The following is a 23,940-nucleotide window of genomic DNA, read 5'->3' on the forward strand; positions in this document are numbered from 1 at the left end:
CCCCATCTAATCAGTAGTCTCCCAATTCAGATTTTGCCAGTTGTCCTCATAATGTCCTTTATGGGTCTAGGGTCTAATCCAGGATTCTGCATGTCTCTTTAGTCTGAAACAGTTCTTTGGTCTTTCCCTGTCTCTTATGACCTTCACATTTTTGAGGAGTCCAGGCAAGTTACTTTATACATTGTCTCTCAATTTCAATTTGACTGTTGTTTCCTGTGGTTTATATTTCAGGTTATGAATTCTTGGCAGGGCTAACAGAAGTGGTGCTTCATTCTCAGGGCATCGTGTCAGGAGGCATATGCTGTCTCTATGTACCACTGTTAGTGATTCTAACTTTTATCATGTAATTAAGATAGTGACTGTCAGGCTTCTCCACATTTTATTAATTATAAGTATTGTGTACTTACTCAGTTCAATTCAGTCACTCAGTCATGTCCGACTCTGCGACCCCATGGACTGCAGCATGCCAGGCTTCCCTATCACGAACTCCTGGAGTTTGCTAAAACTCATGTCCATCAAGGTGGTGACGTTATCCAACCATCTCATCCTCTGTTGTCCCCTTCTCCTCCTGTCTTCAATCTTTCCCAGCATCAGGGTCTTTCCCAATGAGTCAGTTCTTCGCATCAGGTGGCCAAAGTATTGGAGTTTCAGCTTCAACATCAGTTCTTCCAATGAATATTCAGGACTGATTTCCTTTAGGATGGACTGATTGAATCTCCTCACAGTCTAAGGGACTCTCAAAAGTCTTCTCCAACACCACAGTTCAAAAGAATCAGTTCTTTAGTGCTCAACTTTCTTTATGGTCCAACTCTCACATCCATACATGACTATTGGAAAAACCATAGCTTTGACTAGACGGACCTTTGTTGGCGAAGTAATGTCTCTGCTTTTTAATATGCTGTCTAGGTTGGTCATAGCTTTTCTTCCAAGGAGCAAGCGTCTTTTAATTTCATGGCTGCAGTCACCACCTGCAGTGATTTTGGAGTGCCCCCCCACCGCCAAAGAAAAAAAAAACAACAAAGTCTGTCATTGTTTCCATCATTTCCCCATCTATTTGCCATGAAGTGATGGGACTGGATGCCATGATCTTAGTTTTCTGAATGTTGAGTTCTAGGCCAGCTTTTTCACTCTCCTCTTTCACTTTCGTCAAGAGGCTCTTTAGTTCCTTTTTGCTTTCTGCCATAAGGGTGGTGTCATCTGCATATCTGAGGTTATTGATATTTCTTCCAGCAATCTTATTAAGTAAGTAATAAGTCTCTGTTAGAAGATACTTTGAGAGGATGTAAATATCCCATTTTTTATCTCACTTTCGGCCATTAGTTTACTGTGTAAGTGTTGCCAAATGGTGATCTTCTAATTTTATCATTCTTTCCTTTTTGATGCTGAAATTGTCCCAGATTTTCCAGCGAGAACATCTTCAAGATGACTCCGTTAAGTTCTCATCATTCTTTAAGCACTTCCTTACCTTTTGTCTCATCTTGTGCCTTTCTTCCCCTAAACTTGGACTTGGCCATTTCTTCTTTTAGTGAAGGATAGTGTGTGGAAACCAAAATCTGGGTGCTGGGCTTGGTCCTTGGTATTAGAATGTCATCATTTCTAGGTCCTCTCAGCTGCTGGTGCTAGGAAAATATATATATGCATATACTCCTCTCACTTTTAACTATTTTTATATCTAATATACTAAAGAACCGTGATTTTATACCATATCTCCCAGTATAACACTGTAGTGTTTAGAACTCCATTCTCTGACAGGGAGAAACCTGGCTCCCATTGTCTCCAGTATGTTGAGTTATTTGCTACGTCTGTTGATGTAACCAATCTCCTGACCCTCCTGGCTAAATAATTAGCTCTGTCTCTGCCTAATATGCCAGCTGCATTGACCAGATTCTGATTTCTAAGGGGAAAGGGCAGATTTGGGTTATCTTAAGTGATCTTTTGATTAGTATCATTCCTATTTCTATAGGGTACTGTTACCTTGGATGGTATCTTCTGGGAGCAAAGATCCTTGTGACAGAAGTTCACCTTGATTTAAAGTGGGTCAGGGTACTTACAGCTTCCTTAGTGCTGAGCTGAGGTTTGAAGTGGTTGGGAAGGGCCTGACTGACAGATGAATTGTAATCCTAGATTTCACATGTTGATAAGTCTTTGAGATAACAGATAATGTTTTAAAAATTACTGGTATTTTTTGAGCAGTTTGTGAAATACCATCCAAAGTACTTTACACATATTTCTAAGCATCATAAAAGCTTTGTGATGTTTTTTCACCTACAAACTGCCTCAAACCTTTTGTGATGATTAAATGGTTACATCCACTTAAAACTCATGGCTTTGTGCCTACCAGTTAATAAGAGAGAAATAAATGTTAGCTGATTAGTAATAGTGGTTGTATCCTCTCTGTTTTACAATTGTGGAGACAGGATCAGAAAGGTTATCTGCCCAAAGTTGTACAACTTATTTTGTAAACCCAGAATGCAAACTCTGGCTTTTTTAAGACCAGAAATAGGTCTTTCCCCCATTTTCCTTTTTTGTTCTCTTTCCTCTTCACTACACTGTTTTTTGATTTGGGGCTTTTAAGCTAAGAAGAATGTATTAGAAATAAAACTCAGAAGTTTACTGCTTTTAGCTAAATTTAGCTTATCTTTCAGACTTGCCTGCGTACCTTGGATCAAGGTTGTACGATGGAGGGGGTTGCTTCCTGGGATATAGTAGATATAGTGTGTGTGGGCTGTCAGGGGTTGTCACAGCAGAGGAGGAAAGTCCTACAAGGGCCAAGACCATTTAGCACCTACAGGCTATGTCACCTGACGAGAGGGAGGGCCATAGGTAGCACTGTATGTTGTGAGGATGTACAAGGGAAATCTTGCCCATTCCATGTATCACAAACATCACGTAAATCCTGCTGCTGGCTTCCATAGCAGTAGGAGCACATCACATCTCCCAAGACCCTGGGATTTCTGCAAATTGTCATCTATCTTCAGATTCCCCCCTGCCTTGAGGATCCGGCATCTTTATGTACTTTCTCTGCATTATACAGCTTGACCATGTTGATGGACACTTACGTTGCTTCCATACCTTAGCTATTATAGATAGTGCAGTTATGAACATTGGGGTGCATGTATTTTTTTGAATTCGCATTTTCATCTTTTCTGGATATATGCCCAGGAGTGGAATTGCTGGATTTTGTGGTAACTCTTGTTTTGTTTTGTTTTTTCTTTAGTTTGCTAGTGTTTTGTTCAGGATTTTTGTGTCTGTGTTCATCAGGCATACTGGCCTGTAATTTTCTCTTTTTGTGGTATCTTTCTCTGGTTTTGATATCAGGGTCATGGTGATCTCATAGAATGAATGAGTTTAGGAGTGTTCTATTCTCTGCAACTTTTTGGAATAGTTTCAGGAGGATAGGTCTTAATTCTTCTCTGAATGTTTGCCTCTGTAGCCATCTGGTCCTACTCTTTTGTCTGTCGGAAAATTTTAAATCACAGTTTCAATTTTAGTACTTGGGATTTGTCTGTTCATATTTTCTAGTTCTCCCTGGTTCAGTCTTTTTCTCAGAATTTGTCCATTCACTTTATTGGCATATAGTCATAGTAATCTCTTCTGACTCCTTATATTTGTGTGGTGTCAGTTGTAGCTTGTCTGTTTTCATCTGATTTTTGATTTGTGCCCTCACCCTTTTTTTCTTGATGAGTGTGGCTAAAGGTTTATCAGTTTTGTTTGTCAGTACTTGATACTTTAAGTCTTAAGGTCTCATCAAAAATAGTTTTAGCGGTAGCAACTAAATAAAATTGAGGTAGAAAAGGTAACACCACTTTTCTTTGTAGTATAGGGAGAGGATCTAGGAGCAGAGCAGGGCTGTGAAGAGAGGGATAGGGTGGTACCAGGTCAAACTCAAGGTCAGCAGACAAGAGCTGGGACGTGAATCTATTGCTTATTAACTTTGAGATCTTGGATAAGTTTTATTTTGTTAGATCTTTCTAATACGCAAATAATAATAATAATGCCTTGTTTATGGCACAGGGTTGTGGTGAGAATCATGAAACCTGGTTGGGGGAGAGACTTTATAAATATACGGTTACATGTATGTAATCACTGACTAGAAAGTGGATACAGTGGGAGTGACTACTATTAGGATTTGCGTATATTAAACATTTAACCATCAGAGTAGTTTTCTCACAGATTGCTCTTCCAGGAGGAGTAGACTTTGGCAGTTACCATGGTGAAAACATCTGTGGTAAATGTAGTTAAATAGGATAGATTTAAAAGAAAGAGGTGATTTTTCTTTGTTTCTCATGTGATGCTTTAATGTTTGCTATTTGAATATACTACAGGTATCAACTCAATTGTAGCCATTGCATCATACACTGGATATAATCAAGAAGACTCTGTTATCATGAATCGTTCAGCTGTAGACAGAGGCTTTTTCAGGTCAGCTATTTATAACAGATTCCAAAATACAGATACAGTGGAAATACTAATATTTTAATTTTTTTAAAAAGTTTTTTAAAAATAGCTGTGGGAACTTCCCTGGTGGTCCAGTGGTTAAGACTCTGTACCTCCAATGCAGAGGGCATCATTCCCCTGGTGGGGGAACTAACATCCCACGTATCACGTGGTACAGCCAAAAAGAAAAAAAAAAAGGTGTGACTTGTGTGTGTCCAAATTTTTTGGTGGTTTTGAATGTCAGGCAAGAAGAAATTTTGATCTGACAGCAGAGAAATTTTTCTGTTAAGATAGATAATCTGTCTCCATTCATAAAACTTTGTGGATGCCTGTCAGACATAGGTTGTTGTATGGTTGCCTGTATAGGGATTAAAATGGTGAAGTCAGTGTCCTGCTCCAGAAAGTGGAAGGCCTGACTGATGGTCCTGAACAGCTTAAGACATTGCTTCTTGTATCTGAGTATTTTCAGGTACTAATATTGTAGCGCCCCCCCCCCCACCTTTTTTTGTAAGCAAAAAAATACTTGCATTTAGATAATATAGAAGTATCTAAAGAAGAAGTAAAGATAAACCTAAGAGTTTTAGAACCCTTAAATAACTACTGTTAAAATTATAGTATGTTTTCTTTTTCAGTCTAATTTTCTGTTATTCAGTTTGATTGTCAAACATTAATCACAAATCCATGGCATGTGAAAATTGGTTAAAAAACTGAGAGTTTAGAAGAGAGGGTAGATTTTTTTTCTGTATAGTTGTCAGAGGATATCAGACCAGAGTTGGACATTATAGCTTAATATCATAAATTTCTCAGTAGAAATACTGGGGCAGATCCTGGGTGACCATCTCTGAGGGTTGTTATGGGAGGGATTCTTATTTTAGGTCGAGGGTTGGACTTAGTATTCCTGTTCTCACAGTTCAAGCTGTGTTAAGGATCAAATGTTACATGGGTGACCTGTGTAATAGCTCTTAGGACTTAAGTTTGACCCTCATACAGTTAACTCCTGTCCTAGATTCATAGTTTAATTGCTATGGTTAAAATTACCAGATATCAACTAAGTAAAAATTATTGGTGTGTTCTAAATTGTATTATTAAAGGAAAATAAAGTTCACTTTAGAACCATGTATTTTTAGGTCTGTTTTCTATCGATCATACAAAGAACAGGAATCTAAAAAAGGGTTTGATCAAGAAGAAGTTTTTGAGAAGCCTACACGTGAAACTTGCCAGGGTAAGTGATACTGACAGTGAAATTATGGAATTCAAAGTTAACTCCTGATTAGTTTTTCTGGGTTTTGTCTTCCCACCCTTCTTTATGCAGTGTGGGAGGATGTTTGCTAGTCATTCTTAGAGCTTATATTTAAGGAAATAGATATATTTGCCAGAAGTCTTTACACCTGGAGTGGGCTTGCTATAGTCCTTCTATTCTGCTAGGTCCTGCATTGAGGAAAGGATTTAGGAAAGTAGAGAGGCCATATAATTGCATGGGACACACCTAGCCTCATTCTCACTTGTACCGTGTCCTGTCCCTTAGTTTACGTATTTTCATGGGAACTTCCTCCCCTCTTCACATTCTGATGTGACCATAGTGTTTGTCTGGCCACAGTATATGTATATATTTAGCAGATAAATAATGAGAGAATGTCTACAACTTTGTTTCTTTTGAAAAACTCAGATTTATTTTCTAGTTACTATTTTTACAGACATTTATAAGCTATATACAGCTTTTGGGATGGATGGGATGTCCTGGGGGAATATCTGCTACAGTTTTGGCTTCTAATAGTACTGCATGAAGTAAAATGTTTTTGTACTCACATTTCCTGTGGGTGCTTCTATGTAGTAGTGAACTGATTTTTAGTGGAGTTAAGGTTACAGTTTAGATTTCAAGTTTTCTGTGGGAGATTTTGTATAGAGGACATAGATAACTCTTTCTCATGTAATATAGGGAGCAAAAGATGGCAACACATTTATCCAAAGTCACTTAGCAAATGGAGAATCTTGATTTTCCAGTACTCAGTCCAGTGCCTTTTTTTAAAGTTCAGAATCGTTTGTAATGTTTGGAATAAGGGCATGTTACTGTAACGTGTTAGATATTCCTATGAACTTCTCTCTGGTTACAACTGATGTATATATTTGCTTTTTAATCTTTTTGAGAGAAGGAGTATGTGACATTTTAAATACTTTTCTTTATGGTATTACCATTTCAGAAAATTCTGTTTCTTCTCAGGTATGAGACATGCTATTTATGACAAGCTGGATGATGATGGTTTGATAGCTCCTGGAGTTCGTGTGTCAGGAGATGATGTTATTATAGGCAAAACAGTCACCTTGCCTGAAAATGAAGATGAATTGGAGGGCACTAATAGACGCTATACAAAGAGAGACTGTAGCACTTTTCTCAGGACTAGTGAGACTGGCATTGTGGATCAGGTTATGGTAACTCTCAACCAAGAAGGATATAAATTTTGTAAAATAAGGGTAAGTATAGCTTTGTCATATTGTTGTTTATAGAAAGTAAACCAGAATGACCTAACTAACTTATTTTTATGTGAATTCAGGTACGCTCTGTTAGAATTCCACAGATTGGAGACAAATTTGCTAGTCGACATGGTCAAAAGGGTACTTGTGGTATTCAGTATAGACAGGAGGTAGGTATCTTTCATCACCTCTGACTCACAGTTTTATTGATCGTTTTATTAAAGTTTGCTTCAACTTAAGAGCCTAGAGGCAGTAAAGGCTTGACTTTGAATTGTAGTGCCGAACAAGTAGGTGAACATCTATGCTGAGGGCTTCCCAGGCGCTAGTGGTAAAGAACCTGCCTGCCAGTGAAGGAGACATAAGAAATGCAGGTTCAATCCCTGGGTTGGGAAGATCCCCTGGAGGAGGGCATGGCAACCCACTTTAGTATTCTTGCTTGGAGAGTCCCATGGACAGAGGAGCCTGGCAGGCTACAGTCCATAGTAGAGTCATAAAGAGTCAGACACGACTGAAGCAACTTAGCATGCATACTGTGTTGAACAGAGTTTAGGACATAGCAAAGTTCAGATGAAAGGGAATCAGTTCTAGTTTTGTAGCTAAGAGATTTAAGTTTTTCAAGTGTCTTTTAAAAAATTCCTTTATAGGATATGCCTTTCACCTGTGAAGGTATCACCCCCGATATCATCATAAATCCCCATGCCATCCCCTCTCGTATGACCATTGGTCACTTGATTGAATGTCTTCAAGGGAAGGTAAGAGATTTTCTTTACAGATATAGGTCTCAAATTGATGTTTCTTCCAAAGTGTTAGGTGATTTCTCTCATTCTGAGTCAGGGTACTGTGGAAAAAGCCAGTGTGACACTACTTTCCTGCTTTAAATTGGTTTGATTATGTCTGTCTGTCTGTTCGCAAAAATTTGCAAAGTTATGACTAAAAATTCTTGCAAAATTTACTATATCCAGTCTTTGAATATGTGGTTATTCTTTTGACTGGTTCTTTCTATAAGTGGTGGTTAGTTCATTGTGAACCTAATGGTTTTATAGTTGTAATATTAGCTATGCATGTGTCTTTCAGTGGAGGTTTTCTATTTTTAAGGATCTTATTAAGGTAGAGTAGCTACAGCTTATGCATTGGAGAAGGAAATAGCAACCCACTCCAGTATTCTTGCCTGGAGAATCCCAGGGACAAAGGAGCCTGGTGGGCTGCCGTCTATGGGGTCGTAGAGAGTTGGACACGACTGAAGCAGCTTAGCAGCAGCAGCAGCAGCAGCTACAGCTTAACACATGGATGGCTTGGTTTTAAGGATTAAAATGTCATCTTCCTTGAGTCATAGGAAATATTTGAGAGTCTCATTCTTTTTGTATGTGGTCTCACAGAGAGCTTCCTATTTGAAGACTTAATAGGTAGTTCTATTTTATGTAAGATGCTAATAAAATGAACCTTATGATGTTACAGCTTTCCATAAAAGATATTTAAGTTAATTTGTAATCTTAAGTTCAAAATCTTCCCTTTTTTTTTTTTTTTTTTGCATTCTTGCACAATTTTAATTCAGTTCTTGCAGCACCCAAGTAGGTGAGTTAGTGACAGTGTTAACAGGACATATTCAAAGATATCCAGAAGCCAGGAGTAGAAGTGAGCTGGAATGCTCCTTACCATGGTGACCCCAATTCCATGACCCCAATCTTCCCTTTCTTAAAAAGGTTGTTTTTTTTTTAGCTGACTATATTTGTATTAACATAGACTTCTAAAGAGAGACAGAAGGAAGCAACCTTTTAAACATTACTTTTCTTTTTAAAGGTATCAGCTAACAAGGGTGAAATTGGTGATGCCACTCCATTCAATGATGCTGTTAATGTGCAGAAGATTTCTAATCTTCTATCTGATTATGGCTACCATCTCAGAGGAAATGAGGTATGTTTGCTTTTACATTGGTAATTTGTTAAGTATATTCTTTTTTTGCACGTGTGTTATTTCATTCTTAAAAAAATAAATCTTTCATTGAAGTATACCACATACTTCAAATATATACATAAACCATAAATGTTCAGGTTGATAAATTTTCACCAAGTGAACACAGGTGTGACTGGCACCCAGATCTTGAAAAGAAAATGATCAGAATCCTTTTATGCCTGATGCTCTCTTGTGTCTCTTTCCAGTCACTACCTTCATACCCCCACCCCAAGGTAATTACTCCTTTTACAGCATAGATTATTTTAGTCTGTTTTGATTTGTTTAGAAATGGAATTGTATAGTATATGTACATATATTCTTTGAACTTGTTTAGTAATTTTTAAGTCTGTATTTAAAAATCTGCTTGTTTCAGGTCTTATACAATGGATTCACTGGTCGAAAAATCACATCACAGATTTTTATTGGCCCCACTTACTACCAGCGTTTGAAGCACATGGTGGATGATAAGATTCATTCTCGTGCTCGGGGACCTATTCAGATTCTTAATAGACAGCCGATGGAGGGTAGATCTCGGTAAGAGAGCTGCATCATTGATCTTATATAAAAGAATGGTTCTAATATTTCTTGATTCCAGGATCCTAAAAGGGAGTTGGTATCTTTTGATATTTATCATGTTAGAAATTAAAACCGAGAAAGGTTTAAAATATTTATTACTTGGTTTAAAAAATAACAGTAACAAATTCATTATACATTAACATAAATAACATTTTAAGTGAAAAGTATTTTCCAGATAAATTTAGTGATAAGTGACATTGGTTTATCTTTTTGCAAATCTTCTTAATGAACTGGTTTGTGAGAAGATAGCTAGATTCTTGATTCTTGTGTTTGCTTCTGCATTTAATCCATTGCAGGATTTTATTTTTTATAATTAACTATGTGACCTCACACAGATTTATGGTTGAAAGGGAAGAATATTATAGTAACTTTCAGGTGACTGGATTTTTTTTTTTGATGCTGCACTAGAGTGACAAGTTGTCCTTTCTAAAGGTTAGTTGTGATGTAGAATCTGGAACCACTTAAATGAATCTTTTATGTTGAAATCCATTGGCCTGTCTTATACTTTGAGTGTATCTTTTATACTTATGTAGTTTCATAGTCTCATAATTGGTTATTTGAAAAATATTTTCATTGAGTTGTGTAGATTTTTACATGTTGACACATTTCATTATATCAAAAAACAAATTTCACATTTGTGAATATCACCACCATGTCATCAGAAAGTTTTTAAGTATTGGGAGGTTATCAAGCTCAGAGTGTTGGATAGAGGTTATCTTTTTCTAAAATTCTCCTCTTTGATTGAAACACTAATTTTTAATGATTTACAACAAATCTTTAAAATTGTTTTCCTTGAGTGAAAAAAATGTCTGCCAAATATCTTAAGGCTGAATTAACATAGTTGGTGCTATTGTTGGCAAATTAACATGATTGGTGTCAGCTGTTTTTTCAAGTATAAAAGATATTTCATGATAAAAGTGACTACTTCAAAATTGTGCAAGCACTTTACTTCAAGACCACCATCTTTAATATACAACTAAAGTACCTTATGAGAACTCTTTATCACACTGTTAAAAACTATGTACTCAGGAGTCAAAGTTAAATAAAACTAATCATTTTTAATTGCTTCATTAATGACATACTTTATATAAAACTGGTTTTCTCACCCTTCAGATACACTGGTGAATATGACTGCTAGTAAAGTATGGTTCTACCCACCTGATGTGTTTGGGTGCCAGCAGTTTATTCAGTTACTTTTGCAACTGTCAGTGTAAATGTCAACACAGTGAAAGAAGCAAATGTGTCATTAGTTTTATTATAAAAACTGTTTTCACCCTTAAGAGTCCACAGACCACACTCTAGAACTCCTGCTTTAGAAAATAGAGAAGTTACAAAAGCAATCACAGTACCTCCCTAATACTAAATATCTAGTGTTCAGATTTTCTTGACAGTTGCATAGTTTTTAAAAAACATTTGTTGGTTTCAATTAGGATACAAATAAGGCCCATGGTTTGTAGTTGATTGATATGTCTCAAGTTTTTTTTTTCTTAATCTGTCGGTTACCCTTTAACTTTTTTTTCTTGCACTTTATTTGTTGGATTGTTTGTCATGGAGGGTTTCTCACAGATTGAATTTTTTGAATTGTGGGATCTTAGTTCTCCAACCAGAGGTTGAACCTGGGTGCCAGCAATGAAAGCGCTGAGTCCTAACCACTGGACTGCCAGGGAATTCCCTCTCACAGTCTGGATTTTTGTTGATTGCATTCCTGGGCTGTGTGTGCCTATTTCTTGTAAATAGCTAATTGGATTTAGAGCCTTGATGAGGTGAAGGGTTTGTGTTCTTTAATAGTAATACTTAAAAGGCAATATTCAAAACCGTATACTTTCCATATCTGGTTGTTTTTCTTTTGTGACTTTAGTAGCTGTTAATGTTCAGTACCTAAAACCTTTAATTAAATAGGGATTGCAGACTGATGAGATTCTAATTTTATCATTCCTTCATTTATTAGCTGGAATACTTTCATAGAGAGAAATTTTGTTTCATCATCTGGTTACCTGGTGACATAGTTTTCATATAGTAAAAGACATGATAAATGCTCAATTCTTTCCTTTTATTTACCAGTTTTCAAAATGATGAGTCAGTTACTTAGAATTCTCTAAAGCTGACCAAGTGTTTTGTTTTTGGTAATATCATTAGAAGCTCTTTAATCATATATATTTTATTTATATATATATATATATATATATGTGTGTGTGTGTATATATATTCCCATGAAACCATTCTTTATCTTTTATATAGAAGAATATTAAGGAAGCCATCACCATCTACTTGCCTGGCCATCAGAACAATGCATTTCATTTCACTTACTAAGCTGGGGAAACCTGTGACTAATTTCACCTCTTCTTTCCATTAGTTGTGCCAATGTGCATTTATTGTTTCAGGTTTGATTGCTTGGGAGTCTCATTCATGGAGAAGCTACTTTGTTTAGATTAACTTTTATTATTAAATTTTTAGCATACAGATGAATTCAAATAAGTTAAATGGTAATGTTACAAGATTTTATTCTGTACGTCATTGTGTTTTATTTGAAAAAGTATATTTACTATACTTAAGAAACTAATGTGTTAACTCTGTTTGGGGACCTTCTAGTGCACATCAAATAGTTGGTAGCCTTCTTAGCCTCCTAACCATGCTGACAGAATACAAGAGTAGAAAAATTGGAGTCTAGTTCTCATTCTTTACTAATGCTACTTTTTATACTTGCCATTAGTCAAAGTGGTATTGATAATAGAAAATCAGTACAAAATAGCCTGTTGTTTCTTCCCATAATAGTGATGGTGGCTTGCGTTTTGGAGAGATGGAACGAGACTGTCAGATCGCGCATGGAGCAGCCCAGTTTCTAAGGGAGAGGTTGTTTGAGGCGTCAGATCCGTATCAGGTTCACGTTTGCAATCTTTGTGGAATAATGGCAATTGCGAACACCAGGACCCATACATATGAATGCAGGGGCTGCCGAAATAAAACCCAGGTATGTACAGACATTCCTGGCAGTTATTATCTATTCAGGATATAACCATATTTGCCTCATCATCCAGGCAGATTGAGTGTGGTGAACAGATTGGTGTTTTCACAATTTTGGTAGCATTTTCCATAAGATTCCTGGTTTTAAATGAAGAAAAAGATATCAATTCTGTTTTTCTAAAAACTAATTTAAGTTTTAGCATGGTAATTTCTCTAAGCTGTTCATTTTTTGGAAATAATAAGGTCTTGTACAAGGAATTTTAAACAATGAGTGTTTTTTTTTTTAAACCTTTTCATTGAGAAGGGTGAATATAAATCAAGTCTGACAGAAAGGGTAAAATACCAAAGCCTGTTAGGAGAAAGAGCCACCATAGGCCAAGGTGATAGGATGAGTGCTAGCAGCCCACTCATCTGTTCATCGCCTCTAGTACCAAGTCTGTGGCTTTTCCTGGGGTAGGGAAGTGGGGTTGCTTCAATACAGCTTTGCTAATTACCTCTTTTTTCTCCTTCCCCAGATCTCTTTGGTTCGAATGCCTTATGCGTGCAAACTGTTGTTTCAGGAACTCATGTCCATGAGTATTGCACCTCGAATGATGAGTGTTTAGCTCTTTTAAAAAATCTGTCTTGTTTCTGTGATACAGCTTAAAAAAATATTTTTTTTAAACAAAAATGTACTGCGCTGTGAGAAAACACATTTTATTTGTTTTGTTTAATGATATGCATGCTTTTCTTCTGTAAATAGACAATAAATTTTTGTAGATAGTCTTGGTGTGTTATCTTAATTTCGTATTTCACTGTGTAAAATCAGTGAATATAGCTAAAGTGTTAGTGGACTGGATGAAAAGAAACTGGTTACTAGGCAAGAACAGGAGGCTGTAGTTACCCATGACTACTTTTAGCTATGCAGACTAATATATTCTGCAGGTTTACAGCTCAGCACCTTCACCTGTTTAAAAAAAAAAAAGATAAAAATTAGTTACACATATGGATATGGTTTTATTTTCTAATTTTGAGGTAGTGTAGTGTTTCCAAATAAATGAAGATGTTAAAATGTGGGGATAAAGAATGTTTGAGGATAAATTGATATGGTGGGCAGTGGGAGTGCTCTTTGAATTTGAACTACCTGTATATGATTTTTAGATGTGGAAGGTGATTTTGTTGTACTGGTCCATCAAGAGAGGGACCTTATTATAGAAGTGGGAGAAGCACATTTCATAGATGAGCAAGATAAGCTAGAGAGAGACTAAGGAACTTTCCTTTGTCTTCCAGTTCTTATTCAGAATTGAAAGTGGAATAATCAGTGGCAGAGCTGAGGCTCAAACTCATGCCTCTGAACTACTGCTCTTTGTTCCATCATTTGGCTTTACACATCTTGGCTGAAAAGAATCTGACCAAACACATCTTTACTTGATATTTCTTCCTTTCATACCACAGCTGAGTGGTCCACACAATAGAATGGTTTTTACAAATGCTCACAATAAATTTTGTTTTTATTTTTAGCTTAGGAAAAAACCAGTTCAGACATCAGTCTAACAGAACTATATAAATGGAAAGTAGCATGACTCTCATACCACCAGGATGGGTGCTTAAGAGGAAGATTTTGACAGTGAAGTGGATAGAGGCAGAACAGAATTGAATACCTGCCAATATACTCTTTCAGGTTTTTTCTTATAAAAGCTCAAAGTGAAGGACCAGAATTGTCTACAAATCATTTCCTTTTAAATGGGAATTTAATATAATAGTCACAACATCAAGGAAAATGCAGTGAAGATAGATAGAAAGTTATGGGAAATATAAACCATTCTAATCAGGTTTGAGTTTTGACTCTTACATGTAAGATAGAGTGAAAGCATCTAAGTTATAATAATAACATTCCATCAACCACTGAATGTTCTTTTGGAGCCATGCACTCTAAATTTTGATTACATACTTAATGCCATTCCCTTGTGGATTCCTAACATCAACAGAATTTCATTAAGAGCTGTCTGATACTTTTATACTTGGTTCTGTGCTTTGTTAAACAGAAGCATTAAGTAAACAAATGTTAGCCGCTCAGTTGTATCTGACTCTTTTGCGACCACATGGACTGTAGCCCACCAGGCTCCTCTGTCCATGAGGTTCTCCAGGCAAGAATACTGGAATGGAAAAAAAAAAAAAGAATACTGGAATGGGTTGCCATTCCCTTCTCCAGGGGATCTTCCCAACCCAGAGATCAAACCCAGGTCTCCCACATTGCAGGCAGATTTTTTACTGCCTGAGCCATAGGGAAGCCCAAACAAAAACACTAGTCATTTTTAAATGCTTATGAGATTTATTACCTACCTTTTTTCACTGGTATTTCATGTAAGGCATCAACCACTGTAATTTTTGCTGATGCTGAAGCCTGTCCTTGGGAATTGGATGCATGGCACTCATATTCTCCAGCATCTTCCTTACTAAGAGGAGATACCTGTGAAAGAAAAAAGATCTCCAGTTTCTCTGTGGTGGTCATCTTTTTCCAGTGGCCTCAATTAAGTCATTTCATAAGTTTCCTAACATGACCAAGAGGGTTCATGGCAAAGATACTGCTAGAAATAGTACTAGCCCTGTGCTAGGAGTAATTATGTAGCTATCAAATGCTCTGCCAGGAGGATCCTGCTATGAGAAAAAGCCATGGACAACTTTAGATCACACTGCATAGGTTAAAAACAGGATAGGTGCACATATCCTTGTTTGAGGGAGACCTTGGTGTAGGGTATGTGATCTAAGAACTAGGGACACTAGCCTTGCATGTCCATGGTTATCAAAGGTCAAGTAAAATAAACTAATAACAGATTAAAATAATGCTTGGGTCATTTAGTTCCCTTTTGCTTTGAACTCCTAGGGGGCAAAAATTGGTTCTCATTTATTTGGTTGTTTCCAAAACATCCTAATAAATTCCAGCTGCTTTTTTTTTTTTTTATTTTTTATGTTTCCTCTGGAAGAAACAGCCGCTCTGTGGTAAGACTGTTCTAAAGAGATGTGGAAGAGCATGCAAATACTCTGAGCCTGGCAGCACATTAGGCGCCTTCACCAGGTTTGCTGTGTGTAATTCTAAGAGTGAAATATTTGTCAGCTCTTGGTACTCACCAGCACCCAGCCAGTAACTTCATGCTTTTCTGGACCACCCCGAGTCTGAATGGCCAGGTTGTCTCGGTCACCAGGCAAGAGTTCTGTTCTTTGAACTCCATAGTGACCCCTTTTTACCTGCAAAAAAAGCAGGGAGGCGGGGGAACAGTCTGAGTTCTCTGCACTGAATCATCAACTTGGAAGTGGCCAATATTTCTAGAATTGCACAGGGTATTCATCAGAATTTCTAACTGGATTAAGCCTAGCAGTTTCCATATTACTCTCTCCTAAATACTTACATAGAGTATACATTCTCTTTTATTCCTTCCTCTAAGCTTGTATATTTAAAATTAATGTATTTTTTTGCATGCTTGGGGAATATAAACTCATACTTTCTTGCCACTGGCTACCATCATTCACTCATACCCTTGTAAATTCTGCTTGTCAGTGTTGGGCCTTGTTTGCCTTATGCCATTTTGACAAACTGTCACCATCTTAGGTTTGATACTTGGGATCTTGTGTAAGAGCCCAACTCCTGGAGCTCTTCCTCTAACAGCCTCATCAATAGAAAATAACAAGTCCAAAGCCAATATCATTACTTTGTTCAGAGGGCTAAGGGTTTGTTCATCAAATGATTTACTAAAAGGCCTGAGAGCAAAAATGCCTGTCAAGTACAAGCTGTAATTGTTCTCTTAAAACAAGACTTGGTACGTATCCCTGTGCATGTCATGAGATTTAGAAAGATGAAGAAAAAACTCAGTTTCCTTGGCTTGAGGCCACTAGTGAATACTTCTACTTTCCTCCCCTCATTTAAAAAGGCAAACTATTAATATGTGTTCATTATATAAACTTCAGAAAATATTATATAAAGATTCACAAAACAATAAAATTTGCCCCTAACCTCTCCATATATATACATTTAGCATAAATTTCTAGAAGCAGAATTGTTGAGACACAGTATAAATATTTTAAGGCTTGTGATAACGATAGGTTTAAAAATATATTTCAAAGAATACACGAGGCAATGTTTATTTCCATCCCAGGCCATCTTTAAGAGTTAGGTTGATGTTTATTGCTATTAACCTTTGTAATTAGAAAGATGGATTTATATTCTCAAATATGTAGTTTTCCTTTCCTCTTATAATTAAGCAAATCTTGAGTTAGACCATACTATCTAATTTTTTTTGACACTTTACATCTGAGTTGCTTCTCTTACTTGTGAGCCCACTGCCACCACACAGTTACTAAGCTGTTGTCTCAGCATCAAAACCACCCTTTTATTTTTTTCTGCTTCATGACAATGGATTGGCACTCTGCAAACCATGTGGAATCTAGGCTAACTCCTACTCTTTTCAAAAAAAGACCCTAGACGTTACCGATCTGGAGCGGCTGGTTTTCACCTATTTGCTTTTTTTCCCCTGAGAGTCCCCATTTTGCCACTATTAGAGAAAATTAGGTATCTTAGTATTTTTCTCAAATGAATTTTATAAAGGCAGATAAATTCAATAGGCCTCTTTTTCCCTTCCCTTCCCCAGGTAGCTGGCAGAAATGGTTTATACTAGTGCAGATTTTGAAGCAGTTACTTAAAAATGGTTTTAAATAATGGTTTTAAATATTAATTTGATTCAGTGGTTAAAGTAATATGTCTCTGGTCTTGATATTCAGAATTCTTTGAGGATTTTGTGTGTGACCAAAGCAGAAAAATACTACTGCACAAATAGTGAATCTTGGCAACTGAGCTGTTTCTCCTCAGCTCATGTAGCTCTCAGTAAAGAGCGTTCTCTGCCAATTAATGACTCACTTTGTACCAAGAAACTTTTAAGTACTTGATTGGAAAATGAATACCCATATTCAAACTCATATTTAATTAACATTGTAAATGTTTTATACCATGTAGAAAACATACAGAAATTAGTACAAAGAATTTTTACATGGAAAATTTTTATACAGCAAACTCCTTTACCGCATTACTTACGTAAGGGGAACTTGTTGATAAATACAGTTTTAGTTTGAGAAAAAGATGCAGGCTGGGCTGACAAAAGTTCTACATATGTGCATGGACTGGAGGTTTGTACAGCAGAAAAAACTGCCTAGAAGTCACTGCTCACCACAGACTCAACTAGGAGGAGAACCAGAGGAGAGGGAGCCCCAGGGAAGTCATCTCAGCCCTCTCCAGTTGTATTTCAGCTGCAACAAGCAATAACTAAGAAAAAAGTGCCAATGACTGCAGAATGATGCATTAATCTGATTCCTACAGGTTGATGTTCAAGCATTCACTGACTTTCAGGGATCTTTTATGCAGCTTAGAACATATTTGCTGTGCCTTTCTGGTGAAGTTTCAGAACTTTATGATGAAATAGAATCTATAACTATCATAGTTTGCAGCTCCACAGCTACTGTAAACAAAAGACAAAATGGTTGTCTAGGAAAAAAGTCTATAATACATGACAAAGGGTCATTATCCCGAATGTGCAAAAAAAGCACAAAATGATAATAAGAATCGACCCCATGGAAAAAAGAGTAAAGGCTACAAACATAATTCATATAAAAAGAAAATCTAAATATGAAAATATTTTCAATGTAGTCAAGGAAATAAAAGCAATAATGAAATGATACTTCTACTCATCATTAACAAAATCTAAAAAGGGGTAATATTCAGTGCTGGTCAGTATGCAGGGAAATGATACCCATACATTGCTGAGGGGGAGGGTGAACTGCTACAATGGATTTAGAAAGTAATCTGACACCACAGCAATCAGACAAGAAAAAGAAAAGATAATCCAAGAGGTAAAATTGTCATTATATTCAGATGGCATGATTCTGTATATAGAAAACCCTAACAATTCCATAAAACTACTAGCACTGATGAATGAATTCAGTAGGATACAAGAATAACATACAGAAATCAGTTACATTTCTTGACATTAACAATGAAATACTGAAAGGGAATGTAAAAAAAAGATTTCAAAATTGCATCCCCAAAATAAAACACTTAGAAATTAACCTGGGCAAGGATTTGAAAGATATATTCTGAGAACTGTAAAACAATAAAGAAAACTGAAGATGATTCAAGGGCATGGAAAGATCCCCTGGAGAAGGGAATGGTTACCCACTCCAGTATTCTTGCCTGGAGAACTCCATGGACAGAGGAGCCTAGCAGGCTGTATAGTCCATGAGGTGGAAAAGAGTCGGACGCGACTGAACAACTTTCACTCACTCACTCACTCATGTTCTTGGACTGGAGAAATTAATGTTAAAATGGCCATACTACCCAAAGCAATCTACAGATTGAATGCAATCCCTATCAAATTACCCATGACACAGAAAAATTACCTATTTTTCACAGAACTGGAACAAGTAATCCTCAAATTTATATGGAACCATAAAAGACCCAGAATTGTCAAAACAGTCTTGAAGAAAAAACAAAGCAGGAGGCATAACCCTCCAAGCCTTCAGACAACACTACAAAGCTACAGTAATCAAAACAGCATGATATTGACACAAAAACACATGGATCAATGGAACAGATAGCACAGAAATAAACCCACACACCTGTGGTTAGTTAATATTTGGCAAAGGAGGCAAAAATACACAATGTGAAAAACAGTCTCCTCAACAAGTGGTACTGGGAAAGTTGGATAGCCTCACGTAAATCAATGAATTTAGAATATACCCTCTCTCCATACACAAAAATAAAATACATACAAAACAGCTCATACAACTTAACAACAACAACAAAACCCCCAATTCAATCAAAAAGTGGTAAGACCTAAATAGACATTTCTCCAAAGAAATACAAATGGTAATAGGCACATGAAAAGATACTCAACATTACTAATTATTAGAGAAATGCAAATCAAAACTACAATGGTACGTATCCCCTCACACCAGTCAGAGTGGCCATCATTAAAAACTCTACAAATAACAAATGCTGCAGAGGATGTGGAGGAAAGGGAACACTCCTACATTGTTGGTGAGAATTAGCTGGTGCAGCCACTATGGAAAACAGTATGCAGTTTCCTCAGAAACCTAGAATGTTAATTTATGACTCAGCAACCCCACTCCTGGATATATATCCAAACAAAACTGTAATCCAAAAAGGTACACGCACCCCATGTTCATAGCATTATTTACAATATCCAAGACATGGAAACAATTAAATATCCATTGACAGATGAATGGATAAAGAAGATGTGGACTTGTATACAGTGGAATACTACTCAGCCATAAAAAGAACAAAATAATGCCATCTGCAGTAACACGGATGGATCTAGAGATTATCATACCAAGTGAAGTAAATCAGAAAGAGAAACACCATATGGTATCATTCATATGTGGAATCCAAATGGCAAGAATACACAGAAGAACTGTACAAAAAGGATCTTCACGACCCAGATAATCATGATGATGTGATCACTAATCTAGAGCCAGACATCTTGGAATGTGAAGTCAAGTGGGCCTTAAAAAGCATCACTATGAACAAAGCTGGTGGAGGTGACGGAATTCCAGTTGAGCTGTTTCAAATCCTGAAAGATGATGTTGTGAAAGTGATGCATTCAATATGCCAGCAAATTTGGAAAACTCAGCAGTGGCCACAGGACTGGAAAAGGTCAGTTTTCATTCCAGTTCCAAAGAAAGGCAATGCAAAAGAATGCTCAAACTACCGCACAATTGCACTCATCTCACACGCTAGTAAAGTAATGCTCAAAATTCTCCAAGCCAGACTTCAGCAATATGTGAACCGTGAACTCCCTGATGTTCAAGCTGGTTTTAGAAAAGGCAGAGGAACCAGAGATCAAATTGCCAACATCCGCTGGAGAAAAAGCAAGAGAGTTCCAGAAAAACATCTATTTCTGCTTTATTGACTATGCCAAAGCCTTTGACTGTGTGGATCACAATAAAGTGTGGAAAATTCTGAAAGAGATGGGAATACCAGACCACCTGACCTGCCTCTTGAGAAATCTGTATGCAGGTCAGGAAGCTACAGTTAGAACTGGACATGGAACAACAGACTGGTTCCAAATAGGAAAAGGAGTACATCAAGGCTGTATATTGTCACCCTGCTTATTTAACTTCTATGCAGAGTACATCATGAGAAACGCTGGACTGGAAGAAACACAAGCTGGAATCAAGATTGCTGGGAGAAATATCAATCACCTCAGATATGCAGATGACACCACCCTTATGGCAGAAAGTGAAGAGGAACTCAAAAGCCTCTTGAAAGTGAAAGAGGAGAGTGAAAAAGTTGACTGAAAGCTCAACATTCAGAAAATGAAGATCATGGCATCCTGTCCCATCACTTCATGGGAAATAGATGGGGAAACAGTGGAAACAGTGTCACACTTTATTTTTTTGGGCTCCAAAATCACTGCAGATGGTGACTGTAGCCATGAAATTAAAAGACGCTTACTCCTTGGAAGAAAAGTTATGACCAATCTAGATAGTATATTCAAAAGCAGAGACATAACTTTGCTGACTAAGGTCTGTCTAGTCAAGGCTATGGTTTTTCCTGTGGTCATGTATGGATGTGAGAGTTGAACTGTGAAGAAAGCTGAGCGCCGAAGAATTGATGCTTTTGAACTGTGGTGTTGGAGAAGACTCCTGAGAGTCCCTTGGACTGCAAGGAGATCCAACCAGTCCATTCCGAAGGAGATCAACCCTGGGATTTCTTTGGAAGGAATGATGCTAAAGCTGAAACTCCAGTACTTTGGCCACCTCATGCGAAGAGTTGACTCATTGGAAAAGACTCTGATGCTGGGAGGGATTGGGGGCAGGAGGAGAAGGGGACGACCGAGGATGAGATGGCTGGATGGCATCACGGACTCGATGGACGTGAGTCTGACTGAACTCCAGGAGATGGTGATGGACAGGGAGGCCTGGCGTGCTGCGATTCATGGGGTCGCAAAGAGTCGGACACGACTGAGCGACTGAACTGAACTGAATATGGCACAAATGAACCTATCTATTAAAACAAAACAGAAATAGGCTGACAGACATAGAGAACAGACTTGCGGTTGTAAAGAGGGGAAGGGGTTTGTGGAGGTCTGGAGTCGGAAGTTGGGGTGAGCAGATGTAAGCTATTAATGCATACTGAATGGATAAACAACAAGGTCCTACTGTATAGCACAGATAATAATATTCAGTACCCTATGATAAACCGTAATGGAAAAGAATGTAAAAAAAAATATATATATATCTATAACTGAATCACTTTGCTGTATAGCAGAAATTAACACAACATTGTAAATCAACTATACTTCAATTAAAAAGAACCCGGACAGAATTCCTTGAAGACAGGAACCAATGAGACTAGCAGAATGCATAAGACATTACAGATAAGAAATAACATTTGTTGTATTGAGGGTACTAAGCAGTTCTCTCAAAAGGTACAGTGCCTCCAACAGGCTTAACATTTTCATAATTATTAAAATCAGGTGGTAAATTTTTTTTAAAAGAAAATATTCTGACAATGTCTATTAAGACTAAGATAAATCTTTTGACCTAATCATGTATCTTTGGGGGAATCTATCCTATAGAGAAAAACGTCAGTTGCATGTGGGATATGTATACTCAAATATTTAAGGTGATATTTATTTAAGGTGATGAAAAGTTGGAAACACAGAAATTGTGTTTAATAATTATGGAACACCCACATTTGGAATATTATGTAGTCCTTGAGAAGCAGGCCTGGAGGGATGCCCATGAAATATTTCTTGAAAAAAACAATTTCAGAGTGATTGCAAACTTTATTCCCATTTCAACCCATACTCTGGGAATATGTTTCTATACATATGGGCATGAATAGGGGTATAGAAAGATGCAAAGTTCATATTGGTTATTTCAAGGAGTGGAAGGAGGTGGGAGGACATTATGAACATCTTTGGATAGTTTTTCCTTTAACAATCACTCTTTTTTTTTTTTTTAACTGAAAAAAGAATATTCTTAGAGGTCATGAGCCCTAATCTGAAAAAATGTTCAGGCAGGAAAAGAATAGAAAGCCTCTTAATCTTGGAAACATCTAAATGTTTGGAAAGAATTCTGGTCTCTCACCTTCCCTGTAAGCGTCCCTCTGACTTACCAGAGTTAAGGTAAATACAGCTTTTTCAGTTCATTTCCCCATTTCAAAATATGGCTCTTGTAATCTTTGTAGGCTGGGGCTTTTTAAATAAAAACGTTTTTATTGGAGTATAGCTGCTCACTATAGAGCAAACTCCAGGAGATAGTGGAGGACAGGGAAGCCTGGCGTGCGGTAGTCCATGGGGTTGCAGAGTCGAACACAACTTAGCCACTGAACAACAATAGTTGCTTTACAATGTTGTTATTTTTCACTGTACAGGAAAGTGAATTAGCTATATGTATACATATATTCCCTCTTTTTAATATCTCCTTCCTATTTAGGTCACCACAGAGTACTGAGTAGAATTCCCTGTGCTATACAGTGGGAATTATATATATAGTTATCTATTTCATATACACTGTGCTGTGCTTAGCCACTCAGCCGTGTCCAACTCTTTGCAACCCCATGGACTGTAGCCTGCCAGGCTCCTCTGTCCATGGGGATTCTCCAGGAAAGAATACTGGAGCGGGTTGCCATGCCCTCCTCTAGGGGATCTTCCCAACCCAGGGATCGAACCCAGATCTCCTGCACTGCAGGTGGATTATTTACTGTCTGAGCCACCAGGGAAGCCCATTTTATACATAGTAGTATATATGCCAATCCCAGGAGTTTTGTTTAAAAAAAAATATATATGTATGGGACTTGTTAAGGTCACATGATAAGTACTGGTCAGAATACCACAGGCCACTCACCAGGCTGTGCCTGCCATAGAACTGTCATTGTAGCCAGAAGAGTCTCAGAGAGAAGAGTCATCCTGTCAGATCTGCTGCTGCTAAGAATCTTTGAGCAAGAAAGACACGCTACCTTCTTGGAACCTCAGTTTAACAAGGGAAGATTCTAAGATTCATTTATGTCCAAAAAGCAGTTCCATGCTTAAATCAGATTTGACAGGTGATCTTAAATATAAATCTGTATTTCTTAACAGGCTGGTTACAAGGGGAGTGGAGGAGAAAACAAATGGCCTGTTTAATTCTTTAGGTCAGTGACTTTCAAAGTGCTCTGACATGGCCCATAGTGAGAAACACGTTTTGCATTGCTACCTGGGATATACAGAAGAAGTTTCATGAAATACCTTTACTTCCCTGGTGGTACAGTGGATAGGAATCCACCTGCCAGTGCAGGGAACATGGGTTGGATCCCTGATCCAGGAAGATCCCATATGCCTCAGAGCAACTGCAGTCCATGTGCCACAAGTACTGAGCCTGCGTGCTGCAACTACTGAAGCCTGTGCACCTAGAACCTGTGCTCCGCAACAAGAGAAGCTACCTCAAGAAGCCTGCGCATCTCAACAAAGAGTAACCCCTGACTCACTGCAACTGGAGAAAGCCTCTGTGCAGCAACAA

General features: G+C 37.5%; 2 protein-coding genes across 3 annotated transcripts in view; one reads left to right on the forward strand and one right to left on the reverse strand.

The window, feature by feature from the left end:
- The window catches only part of POLR2B (RNA polymerase II subunit B), a 49,291-nt gene extending 36,139 nt beyond the window's left edge, over positions 1–13,152 (forward strand). For both annotated transcript variants that reach the window (XM_052641592.1, XM_052641594.1), the window contains 9 exons: positions 4,326–4,422; positions 5,565–5,659; positions 6,656–6,906; positions 6,987–7,076; positions 7,551–7,658; positions 8,704–8,817; positions 9,230–9,390; positions 12,205–12,400; positions 12,909–13,152. In XM_052641592.1, coding sequence (XP_052497552.1) covers positions 4,326–4,422; positions 5,565–5,659; positions 6,656–6,906; positions 6,987–7,076; positions 7,551–7,658; positions 8,704–8,817; positions 9,230–9,390; positions 12,205–12,400; positions 12,909–12,998 — 1,202 coding nt within the window. In that variant the 3' untranslated portion in view covers positions 12,999–13,152. The remainder of the gene's footprint in view (positions 1–4,325; positions 4,423–5,564; positions 5,660–6,655; positions 6,907–6,986; positions 7,077–7,550; positions 7,659–8,703; positions 8,818–9,229; positions 9,391–12,204; positions 12,401–12,908) is intronic.
- IGFBP7 (insulin like growth factor binding protein 7) overlaps positions 13,066–23,940 on the reverse strand; it is an 81,285-nt gene continuing 70,410 nt past the window's right edge. The window contains exons 3-5 of the mRNA XM_052641596.1: positions 15,502–15,618; positions 14,716–14,842; positions 13,066–13,339 (exon numbers count right to left, since the gene is read on the reverse strand). Of these exons, the coding sequence (XP_052497556.1) occupies positions 13,320–13,339; positions 14,716–14,842; positions 15,502–15,618 (264 nt within the window). The 3' untranslated portion in view covers positions 13,066–13,319. The remainder of the gene's footprint in view (positions 13,340–14,715; positions 14,843–15,501; positions 15,619–23,940) is intronic.

The sequence above is a fragment of the Budorcas taxicolor genome, chromosome 6 (genome assembly GCF_023091745.1).
Source record: "Budorcas taxicolor isolate Tak-1 chromosome 6, Takin1.1, whole genome shotgun sequence".
Taxonomy (NCBI): domain Eukaryota; kingdom Metazoa; phylum Chordata; class Mammalia; order Artiodactyla; family Bovidae; genus Budorcas; species Budorcas taxicolor.